Source organism: Tachysurus fulvidraco, chromosome 3, assembly GCF_022655615.1.
Source record: "Tachysurus fulvidraco isolate hzauxx_2018 chromosome 3, HZAU_PFXX_2.0, whole genome shotgun sequence".
Lineage (NCBI taxonomy): Eukaryota > Metazoa > Chordata > Actinopteri > Siluriformes > Bagridae > Tachysurus > Tachysurus fulvidraco.
In genome coordinates this window covers 10,879,897-10,892,845 of record NC_062520.1, presented here as the reverse complement: position 1 = coordinate 10,892,845, position 12,949 = coordinate 10,879,897, and the positions used below count along the sequence as shown (strand labels likewise).

At 37.3% G+C, this 12,949-nt stretch overlaps 1 protein-coding gene across 3 annotated transcripts in view; it reads right to left on the bottom strand.

Moving 5' to 3' along the window:
- The window catches only part of scn5lab (sodium channel, voltage gated, type V-like, alpha b), a 117,687-nt gene that overhangs the window by 46,591 nt on the left and 58,147 nt on the right, over positions 1 to 12,949 (bottom strand). For all 3 annotated transcript variants that reach the window (XM_047811643.1, XM_027149489.2, XM_047811644.1), the window contains 2 exons: positions 7,962 to 8,135; positions 6,761 to 7,117 (listed from right to left, as the gene is read on the bottom strand). In XM_047811643.1, the coding sequence (XP_047667599.1) occupies positions 6,761 to 7,117; positions 7,962 to 8,135 (531 nt within the window). The remainder of the gene's footprint in view (positions 1 to 6,760; positions 7,118 to 7,961; positions 8,136 to 12,949) is intronic.

Below are 12,949 nucleotides of genomic sequence, written 5' to 3'. Positions count from 1 at the left end.
TAGCATTTAGAAGACACCCTTACCCAGAGCAATTTACATTTTATCAAATTTTTTATACAACTGAGCAATTGAGGGTTAAGGGCCTTGCTCAGGGGCCCAGCAGTGGCAGCTTGGTGGACATAGGAATTGAACTCACAACCTTCCGATTGGTAGCCCAACACCTTAACCACTAGGCTACCTGTACACTACAATATAGACAAAGTCTGCAAAAATAAATGTACTGTAAATAAATAAAACAAATTCAGTATTTAAAGTATTTCTAAGATTATCAGCAGTCTAGCAAAGATAGATTGTGATATTGATTATTAAAAGAAGAAGAAAAAAACTATTAATTTGTAATGTTTTGAATTATAAATTGGTCAAATTAGTATTATTTTGATTATACATATATGTCGATTATATTTACCCATATATTCCTTCCATAATGGAGTTGCTGTAAATAAGATGCTAATAACTCAGTTAAAAATCAATCCCATATCCCATTTTTATTTCTTGATTCGGCTGCTCTCTGTTTGGGGTCGCCACAGCGGATCACGTGGTCTACATATTAGATTTGGCATAGGTTTTACACTGGATACCCTTCCTGACGCAACCATGCCATTTTTTATCCGGACTTGGGATCAGCACTGAGAGTTAACTCTTCGGTGGCTGGGTTAGCGCCCTGACAGAATCGAACCCGGGGTGCCGCAATGAGAGCACGGGATCATGGTCATTAATTATATTCATTCCTTTTAAATGTCTGCTTAGGTAGAATATCACTGCACTGCCTATAGTATGTATAATATTACCAATAAAGATCTCGTGTCTGGTTACTGTAGATACTTATATATCCATATAAATACATATAGTGTAACCTGTAAGTACTGTACAGTAGTTTATCTGGATAGAGTCACAGTCTGTGATATGTAATCGTTAACAGAATGCCAGCTTAACCCCTGACCTATGAGCCTCAACATAGATCTTTTTTCCCAGAAGACCTTGCCATCCACCACAGGTGTAGACATATGGATATATATGTTTCTAGTTACCTTGTCCTACCTATAAAAAGGTCTTACAGAAGAACACATGATTTATATTTATGATTTATATATTACGGTTTAATCAAGTGCAAATTCCAGTAAAGCTTGTGTATCTGAGTCTTAAGGATGAGTAACACTAGGGAATCCAGAAAGAAAAGTCGATAATCTCTGAGCATAAGTAATGTTCTAACACCACCAATTAGGTATTCAATGTGGAACGTCCAATGGTGCAGGGTACTGTACCACTTGTCAAGGTGTTAACTGCCAGCAAGCCTGCTAAGGAATTAGCAGATAGCTGCATACTAAAGAGGCCAAAACGTATATCCAAGAGCAAATTGGGATTACAAATGAGACTGTAACCAAACCATATATTCACAGACACAAAGGACAATTGAATGAAGTCATAAAATCTTGCCTCTTTGACGCACGTTACCGAGAAACTCGGCCGTTAACAACACCTGAGACATTTCATGGAAGGCTGATGATTCAATCATAACAATTATAGATTGAAAGTGACTCAATGAGAGTGGATAGAGTCATTGTGGTTCTGTGAAGTGTCATACACCTTCACTTAAAGTATTGGTCTTGTTTAAAGAGAGGGTTGTGGTAGCTTAGTGGTTAAGTTGTTGGACTGCTGATCGGAGGGTCATGAGTTTGAATCTCAGGTCCATCGAGGTGCCACTTCTGGGCCCCTGAGCAAGGCCCTTAACCCTTAATTGCTCAGCTGTATAAATTGGAAAAAAAAGTAAGACTCTCTGGATACTGGTGTCTGCTAAAAAACAGAAACTAAAGAAAGGGGACTGTAAATCTTTGCACAAGGCAGGATCATTCTTCCTCCTTAAAACGATATCAGAATTTGTTTTATACATTTTAATATCGATGAAGTCTAATATCTAGTAATCTTCAAGCTAAACCTCTAGCTTTTATGAGATATTCTGGTAAATTTTGTCACTAAAACATCCAAGAACCACCTATTTGAACAGGAAAAGGCCATTTAACAGACATTGCCTGTGACTAGTCATAGACTGTTCCCAGAGTACTTCGACAAACTCATAACAGCATCACATTTATTTGCCAGTAGCATCTTCTGACATTATCTTGCTCTGAAAAGCTCTTTGAATCATAGTCTTCCAAAAAAATGTGTTTTAGGTTAGAGACCAGTGCTTGTTTGTGCACATACTAAACAAGATTGCAGCCTTCAAGATTTTGAAGCTTATGCCCAGAAAAGGTGTCCAGAAAGAATTAATTAATTATTAGGTTTAAATAGTCACAATACTATATAGTATATCACAAATACTAAACATGTGATGGTGTCAAAATAATAATAATAATAATAATAATAATAATAATAATAATAATAATAATAATAATAATAATAATAATAATAATAATAATAATAATAATAAAACACAGGTAGCTCTGGTTTTAGGTGATGAGAGATGAGGGCCATGAACCAAACACAGACCTAGCAAGTTCCACAGACCACACACTATAAATAGAACATTATCTATGCAACATGTTGGTGCAGAGTTGATGGGCAGAAACTATACAGGAACTATACATATTTACTATTAACCTTGTTGCTAGAAAAGTGCAAAGAATGTACAGTATTTATTTGGTATAGATGGAAATAGTAGTTACCTGGTTAGTAACAAATGCTATATATCGGGTGGAACAAAGAAACCACAACTTAAAAATATATTGTAACATCTGTCTTATGCTATCCTGTGTGTATGTGTGTCATTTTGTGATAGTGACATTATATATAGCACATATGTTTAGTTTAGTTATTAAAAATTTATAGTTGAAGTAATACAGTAATTATAATTTATAGAGCATCTGGAATGCATCTGGAGCCCTGAGTCTAAGGCTGGAATACACAAAAGACTGGACACCATTCCATTTCTCAGCGGACAGTATATCAAGGTAATAAGTACTGAACTGTACTTACAGCAGTAAATAGTTAGTGCAGAGTGGCACTACTCCAAACATGTAGACCTACTGCAGGGTCAAAATCAAATAACAGGCATAAATGAGGCATTTTTAAACAAAGTAGTTTCAGAGATAAGCCATTGGTGCAGTAATTATGCTTCAAAAACGAGGAATTCATTTTCCTTTAGTTTAACGACAGCTACACACCACCTAATAAGTAATAAGTTCTCTGTCCCTCTGTGATTTTCACTGCAACACCCGGCACGAGTCTGATCCAACTGAACTTCCTGTGGTTCCTAATTTTCTAGTTGCTTTTAGTAAGCGCTACAGATTCTTTGCAGAAAATCATATTTCTTAACTATGTGGACTTTTAATTGGTGCCTGTGCATTTTCTGTCATACTCTACACTTTTTTTTTACACGTTGGCCCCCATATGGGGTCTCCAGTCCACCCCCAATACATTTTAGTGGGTATCTGAAATGCAGCCCGTCTGATAATATCTCCATCTCTCCATCTATGGTTACAAATGCTTGCTTTAAAATCATTATGACTATTTACATAGTTAAACTGACATATCCACAGCATATACAGTACACACATGTGGAATAATGTCTGAATTTCAAGCCACATACAGTACCCGCTCTAAGATTTCAGTTTCACTTCTTTGTTGGCTTGAAGCACCTCACCAAACTGACATCCTCCTTCACCTCCTGGTCTACAGGGTGTGCATGCTCGTGTAACACATCCACTGTGATTAGAATAGGTGATTAGAGGGTGAGTAAGTGAGAGGACCGTGGCACTAAATTACACCAGGATGACATACATCTGAACCACAGTGACCTGTATATACTGTTATCAGGTTACTATGGCTCATGCTCAAAGTGAAGTCTTGTTTTTTCTTTTTGTGTGTTGCTGGGATGTACTTGGTGGCAGAATGCCTTTGTGTTTATGCGCACATGGATTTTAAGCAATGCTAGGCCTCTGTCTGCTCATCCACTTTCTCTCTCAGCTCTATGTGGAAACGTTTTGGTATTTGTGTGGGAGCCACACCTGTTTTCTACTTCATCTTTTGGACAGCCATGTTAAAGCCTGCCATTATATCATAAACTTAAAACCGCTTATACAAAATATTTGTTCAGACTCAAGTAAATTCCAAGCAATATATATGTAAGGAGAACAAAGAACGAGTAATGTATTTGGTAGGTATGAAGTTTGCTTCTGTAGCCTACAGTACAAAGACCTAATTACCAGGCTTGATGCAAAAATCACAGAAATGATGCAAGCAGTCAGTTCAACTTCAGTTGAACTTCAACTTAGATTTTCTTTAACCTTTCCATAGTTTAAGTATGCAAGGCTTGAAAGCTACAATTACAATAGATCTTTCCAGAACTTTCAGACATGACTAATATATACCGACAACTTTACAGCTATTCTAAAAATGACCCACATTTACACAACAGCTCTCTGTATGTTCACTATAATCAGCTTGTGACAGCAGAAAGAAGAAGGAAAGTGCAGTAGAAAAAGATAAAGAGAGAGAGGAAGGGTGGTCGCATGCATTACACAAGTACTTAAGCAAATGATGCTGCACACTGAATGTGTCCCCACTGTGAAAGACAATATTAGCTGGTACATGGGGCTGGATAATTGGTGCACTTGCCCTACTGAGGTATTGAGACCATGCACAAGGCCAGAGCCAGAGGAAGACATGGGCTTATTAACACCTCATGTTGTCATGTGAATGCTCTACCTTCACTAGAACTCAATTAAGTGCAGAAAGACTTCAACAGATACATAAAACTTTACAGCGACCAAGTCTGGTGACAGAAAGATGTATCAGGGGTACATAACTCCATATTGGCTAAAAAAATCTTCCAGAATAACTTGTCAAAATTACAATAATGTTAACCTATGACTTATCATGCTCAGGTACTGTAAGCTGTGGTTATTTATACAAAATAGAGGATTATTGATATAATATATATATATATACATACATACACAAAAAAAACGAACATTCCTAGCATGTCCAGTGTTCAAGGCAATTAGTTGGTCACTTAAATCTGATGCACATAAATCTGGACTTTGTTTTAGCTTTAAATGAGCTATTAGTGTAGGACAGAAGATGTCTGTGTGCATATAAGCAATATCAGACATCAGTACTGTCACAGAGGTCCACAGTCCAAAAGGCAGCACCTGTCCATGCATGATTTAGGACAGAAAGACCCTCGTGCTGACAGCCTTGAAAACGCATCATTATGCTCTGGGTTTATGGGTGTCGTCCTGTGTGTATCTGTCTGTGTGTGTGTGTGTGTGTGTGTGTGTGTGTGTGTGTGTGTGTGTGTGTGTGTGTGTGTGTGTGTAGTTACTATATTACATGTACAATAGAATCATACTCATCCATTCAGCATTAAATTATAACACCCCACTCATCACTATCACAGATATATGAAGTTATATGAAACTTGACATGAAGTTATTGTTATAGAAAATTTTTATGTATGCATAGTATACATACACTGTACACACGTACAAACAAAACCATGAGGCACTTTATGAGGAACACCTAATTAATTAAGTTTATATTCACATCAAACATCAAAGTGGGTGAAAAATCTCACGTAATTATTACTTGAAGAAATGTAATTGTTGTGGTTATCGGTGACAGATGGGCTGGTGTGAGCATTTCAAAAACCGATGAGCTGGGATTTTCACACAAAACTAGAGTCTCTAGAGTTTACATAGAATGAATAAATATCATGCATCAAGTGAGCAGCAAGTCTACGGCCAGAAAAGCCTTGTGAATAAGAGCCATCGAAGGAGAATTGTTGGACAGATTTCAGTTCATATTAAGGCTACAGTCACTCAAATAATCACTATAAACAATTGTGGTGAGCAGCAGAGCATCTCACAACTGATGCACACCACATCAGATTATAATACCATCAGCCAAGAAAACAATCTGAAGCTACAGTGGACAAGGACTAAGTTGAAGACCAAGTAAATGAACAAAAAGTTCACCTCTTAATGGATTTGTATCTGTTTAGAGCAGGTTATAAGTTTATCAAAGGGTTAAAACAATATTCTAACTTAAACGGATAACAGAACAGAAAACCATGATAAAATTAAACTCTGACATATTTGTGGACATGACAGATTTAAAGCTGATATTTAAATGTCACACTTGGTATGTTCATTTAGAGAAATGTTGAAATCATTGCTTTGAGGGGAAGTTCAAAGTAAAGAACCGAAACACACACACAATTGTCAGGACGCTGTTCAGTTAGAGGGATGTCTCCAATTGTTCTATTACAGAAAACAGTCTGTGTGGACCTACCACTGTCTTTAGCCAGGAAAGGCACTGAAGCAATGTCTGATAAGAGCAAGAGAATAGGCACATTGGGGAGAAGCAAAGAGAATGACAAAAAGTAAGATTGACAGAAAGCCATGAACAAGTCCAGAGAGACTGAGAGAAAGACAGAGAGAAACAAAAAGGAACATAGCAAGATGATGAAAGCCATGTAGAAAGGGTCAGGCGCTCAAGGGATGCCGCAGGGTTCTAGCTCTTAGCTCTGTTTGTTGACAGTAGGGAACATGGGTTGACTGTGTTTGCACAGACCAAACAGAGTCAAGCTGACCTAGGGGAAATCTATCTATCTCCGAGTCAAGATGGCACATCGAAAAAGATACAAACTTCTCTACTATTGCGCTTCCGAACCCTGATTCAAACTACTCTGTGCAGCAAAAAAAAAGTCATCTGGTCTGCATGAGATGCAAAAACATATATAATAATCAGCTGGTTGACTTACCACCAGGTTCCCAATCACCATGACCAGCATGAAGACCAGGATGCAAAGGGGCTGTCCAGCAACCTCCATACAATCCCACATGGTCTCGATCCATTCACCACACAGCACCCGGAACACGATTAGAAAGGAGTGGAAGAAGTCTTTCATATGCCATCGTGGCAGTTTACAATCCTTGGAGAGCTTGCATACACACAGCTCATAATTCTTCCCAAAGAGCTGCATGCCCACCACGGCGAAGATGAAGACAATGATGGCCAATACCAGAGTGAGGTTTCCTAACGCACCCACAGAGTTGCCTATGATCTTTATCAGGGTGTTCAGTGTGGGCCATGACTTAGCCAGCTTGAAGACACGCAACTGTGAGAGGAAACAATGACTTTCATTATATAATATATTTGCTGTAATAATATAATAATGTCATGGGAATGAATCTGATTCAGCCATTAAAGTCTACTTTCTTTTTGCAATATCTAGTGCTTTTTTCCTTATAAAAAGGTGCCAACGTATACAGCTTAGATATTGTATTTATGATTTTTGACCATTTCATCCAGTCTTATAAGAGACATCCAAAAAATCCATTTACCTGCTTTCTTCAACTGAATCAGATATCATAAAAACGTGCACAAAATGTACCCAATAGAAAAGGCAATTCAATGAATGGGAAAGCACATAGGAGGGGATATACAACTCTATCTAAAAGGCCTGTGGCTTCAGAAACCTCGGTCTTAACTTTTTTTTTTTGTATTTCTGTTGATTATTTGATTATGAACAATAATCATCTGATGTATTTTGTGCATTCAAGTTGCTTGATGTTTAATATTCACATCACCAATAAATGTAACAACATTTTTTTCTGTTAAAGTCTGCCTACTTTATATACTTAAAAACAACATACACATGCTAATTTTGTAACAAATATAACGTAAGCTCATACACACAGATGCTAACTTACTAAGATTGCAGCTAAATATCTGTTTAACCTTCCTCTGTCTGCTAAGATTATTAGCAATGTCTGCATTTCCGATTACTTCTGATTAAGCCATTAACATTAGGAAAGCAATAAGACTTGAGTATTAGTTCACTTCGAAAAATTAGACATTGTCTATTCAAATTCCATCGATTGACTGAGTGTTGTAATATTTCACTGGGCTTAATTGTTTTGCTGCTGTTTGGTATTTAACATGGTTAAATAAGACATTACCAGTCTGAACGAGCGCAGGACGGACAGGCCTTCTACATTAGAAAGCCCAAGTTCCATCAAGCTGAGACAAACAATGAAGCTGTCAAAGATGTTCCAGCCCTGTTGGAAGTAGTAGTATGGGTCCTGGGCGATGATCTTCAGGACCATCTCAGCTGTGAAGATTCCTGTGAAGACCTGTGAGTGTAGAAACAAGAATTGATGTAGAATCATTTAGAATCAGTAAGCACTTATGTTACAATACAGAATCATTAATCTGTAATGTGTGATTACCATAGACAAGATTTTTCACATTTTCCCATAATAAGAATCAAACTGAAATATGTTTTAATCTCAGTTTTTGTGTCCGAGTTAAGGGCAACTGTTGGGGCATTCAGTTAGCATTTATTTGAAATCCATATTTTTTTAGATTGCTTTCATGAATTATTAAAAAGGTGTTTTGTAAGGTAGTTTGAAAATGTAATAATTTCTACTTTCAGCAATGCTTTTTCCTGGAGAGGAATGTGTGCTTATTGTTACTAACAAATAACATGAATACAACACAACCTGAGAGAAAATAACCACAAGCAAACAGAATGTAATTTTACTGTAATCCCCTAGCATGTAAAAGTTGCATGGATCTACATGAAAACAGCTTTGTTTAATACTAATAACGAAAATGTCAATGTATGAATGCCATCATTCTTGTGAGTTCAACTCTTGTTGGGTTTAGCTCACTCTTCTTCTGGGGATTTATTGTTGGAGTTTTTTGGTGTTTCACCTCATGCTCGAAATAAATTGTTTGCTTTTTATCTTAGACTCGTTAAACTGTCAGTTGCAAACTCATTCCCAGTTCCAGTGGTGTTTTGTCCATGTGTACAAGCCATTGCATTTGTATAATAAGGTTCTGCTATTGGTGGATGCGGCTAAGGATCGTTACGTCACATATATTTTATTTATATAAATGGTTTCAACAGTGGAATTCAACAAATAAGTTAAGGTGTCAGGAAATCATTTCAAAATTCTGGTCCTTGGTAATTCATCGGTTATTGGTAATTCTTGCTTGAGTGTTGTATTATTTCACTGGGCTTATTTTACGCTGCTGTTTGGTTTATGTTAACATGGCTGTTAACATTAACAGGACTGTATGAACCAGGACCATAGTCTGAATGAGTGCAGGACAGACAACCCCTCTATATTAGAAAGCCAGAGCTCCAACTGTGACAAACAATGAAGCTGACAAAGATGTTCCAGCCCTGTTGGAAAGTATGGGTCTAGGGTGAGGATCTTCAGGATCATGTGTCGGTAATTCTTGGATCTTCATTTTGCCCAATTTCAGTCAAAACATCTCCTAAGCAATTATTTGATTATTTTATGATCATAGAGATGTTTGCATTCTTAAAATAGCCTTTTGTAACCATGAATTTTAGGAGAGTTTTACAAGACGTGCTAGGGCATTAGTAAAATCTGCAGCTACTTGGACAAGACTGCTTTTTGCCGTTTATTTTCCCTTGAAGATGGTGTCGTTCTGTTTGTTGTTGCCCGGAGAAAGTCACATTAATGTGACACAGTATACGTGACCCAAGCACTGTGGGAGGCTGCACACCACGGACAGAGCTGGGCCTTGTAAAGCCGGCTTGCCCTGTCACCATCCTCACCTTTGTGAAGCTGTGCAGGTTTCAATATTACATCATCTGTGTGTGTTCTGTTTGTCATCTGTGTGTGCCTTTTGTCTTTAATCTAAAGACCTGGCCAAAAGGGATCTCTGCTAATTTCTTTGAACTCTTTTTCACCCCAAATCCTGTGCAATATGTAATGACTCAAGAAAGTGAAGCATAAAGCATATCTGCCGTGCTCTCTCCTCACATGACCCTGTGTTGACCATCATATTCTGAAGGATGTAAACAGCATTGACGCTTACTACACTTGAGACCTAGAGCGGCCGTGTATAATGCTTAGGTAAGAAAGATGTATGATCGGGCAGATTCGTTGTGACTGGCATTAGAGACTCATCCTCCATCGCCTCAAGTGGGCCACTGTCAACACTCACCTTTCAACAAAAAGGAGCTGCATTCTCATTTCCATCTCCACAGTGTAATTAGCTCAGCATACTGCTCATTAGTCTTGATGAGCTGCTGCCAAATTTGATTATCATACTACATGGAAAAAAAAAGCTCTTACAGAAAGGGGCATCTTGATTATTTGGGGGTTTCTAATATAAATTTTGTAACACCATGGGGCATTCCAAAAGACAACACCTCAGCCAAAAAGCTGCAATATCTTTCATCTGAAAAGAAAAGAAAATGCAGTAGCCAAACCTGGAGTGTACAAAATCCAGAAGCGTATGGTGAAAAGTCACAAATTTTAAAATGTACCATATTTACTAAAAAAAAGGCTTTTCTAGTTTGTTTGCTTACTTACATTTTTTTTTTTTACTTATTTAGATATTCCACCCTATCAAATTGAATGACTTGGCAGCAGTGAACAAGGCTGTTCTTCATTTCAAATATGTGTTTGAGACTTTTAGATAGTAAAGACAGGGTAAGTGGGAGTGTCAAATTATCATTGCTTAACATTTTTGGGGGAGAATTCATACCCGTTAACCTTTTTACTGTTTTTAGAACAGTGTGGAATTGATACTTTTAGTTTGTTTTCTCTGTAGTTTGTGTTGATTTTATGATGGTACCTAATAAGAATAAGCAAAAATAAATAAATAAATAAATAAATAAATAAATAAATAAATAAATAAATAAATAAACAAATAAATAAACAAATAAAGCAACAAAAAATGGCATGTTTGTCTAAATACATCCTCATAAAATACTTTTGTTCACTGATCAGAAATATGGCAATGGGAGAAAAAGCAGACATTCGCTAAGTGCATTGGAGCATTTAGTCACAGAGCCGACTGTCAATAAATTACGGGCTAATTATTTACTAAATAACTACTTTAAACCATTTTGTTATTTGATTATTTGATTGTTGATTCCTGCTCTTATTTTCTTTTTTTAAGTACAAATTTTGCCAGTACAAATATCCAGAACATGTTTCCGTAGAGCAACAGCACTGTCCTTTCTTACTCTAAAGTCATAAGCTTAGTATCTACAAAAAAAATAATGCCTTCTACACCCGAAATCACAACATTTTTGGTTCACTTCATGCAATCAGTTTGATTTAGCATAAAACTGCTTTCTCACTGCAGTTCAGATCAGTGGTTTTGGTCTTCACCCAAGTGTAATTATTGTGTTATCTACCTAAATGAACTGCATCAAAGAGAAAAGTAAACTGATTAAACTCTGCATATGTGAAGGCACAGTTGGTCTTACTTTTAGAACTGAGAGTAGGCAGAATAAATGGAAAAAACCTGGTAATGTTGTAACAAAATTCTAGATTATGTTTGCATCTGCATGAAGACTAATACTGATACTGTAATTATCAGCAATTTCTTTTCTATCATCTAAATACGACAAAATGTAACAGTGGTGAGTATCGGTTAGTCACGTTGTGTATCGGACAGGTGACGCTGCCATAATCACAGCTTTAGTACTCATTCGGTCTTGTAACCTAGCTTAGGTTTAGCATGATTTTCAAAGCTTAAAAGGAATGCCTAACTCTAGACACTCAGACAAAACAAAACAAGTCTCTGAGGTTAGTGAAACGTTATCTGGACAACTGCAGACTTTGGTACGCATGACTCATCGAAAGGCTGACTCAAAGCTGCCTTCCATTCGCTCTTTCCATCTCTTCAACCAGGAGACAGACTCTTCATGTTTCAGTGTTGAACAGTACAAACGCTGCATTAGACGAAATAACAAGTGTGTTGTCTGTGAGACATACAGCATATGCTAGATCCACACAGGATCTTACAGACACAAGCCTGGGTGTTTTATTTTTCCATCAAGAACACAAAGTGGAGAGATGCTGTGTAACATTCTTTCTGTGCATCACCAATTGTAGTGAATCAATGCCACAACAGATACAGTAGACCTGATTAGACATGAGATCTCCATTTTGTTCAGTTCGTGTCCCAGCTCTTATAGAGTATGCAGATAGCTAAAGAAAAATAATCGTTTAAATAAAATTTTTTTGGTCAAATTTGTAATGTTCTTATGGACTTATGTTGCATAATGGGGCATTTACTCTGTGAGCAAATCACATTTAACAAGCAATAAATCAGCCACTGAAACATCAACACTGATTTACAGGTTTAAATGTTTACAAAAATACAAAGAAAACTGTATTGAGTCAAACTGTTAATTTATGGCTATATTGTAAATTATCCTAACTGCTAGTCAATCATCATTCAGGATAAATACGCCATTTGAACACTGACAAAATTTGACCAAATTTAAAGGTTTGTTGTTTTTAAAGAAACGCCAGAGAGAATCTCTAACAATTGGAAGGTTGTGAGTTAGATCCCAGGTCCACCGTTGGGCCTCTGAGCAAGGACCTTAACCCTCAATTACTCTCTCACATTTTCTACCGCTTATTCGAACTTCTCAGGCGTCATCGGGCATCAAGGCAGGATACACCCTGGATGGAGTGCAAAACCATCGCAGGGCACACACACTCTCATTCACTCACTCCAATTTTCCAGAGATGCCAATCAACCTACCATGCATGTCTTTGGACCGGGGGAGGAAACCGGAGTACCTGGAGGAAACCCCCGAGGCACGGGGAGAACATGCAAACTCCACACACACAAGGCGGAGGCGGGAATCGAACCCCGACCCTAGAGATGTGAGGCGAACATTCTAACTACTAAGCCACCGTGGCCCCCCCCCACTCAGTTGTATAAAAAAAATACATGATGTAAGTCGCTCTGGATAAGGACTCCTGCCAATTGATGTAAATGTAATCTTAATAATAAGCAATAAAAATAATAAGCATCTATGTATGTAGGCAGCTTCAGGAAGTTAGTAAATGTGAAGTAACTTGAATTAAAGCCATTCAGCTCTATTGATAATTATAAAAATTTTAGCTAGCATCTATAAATAAATGGAATGTGGTTC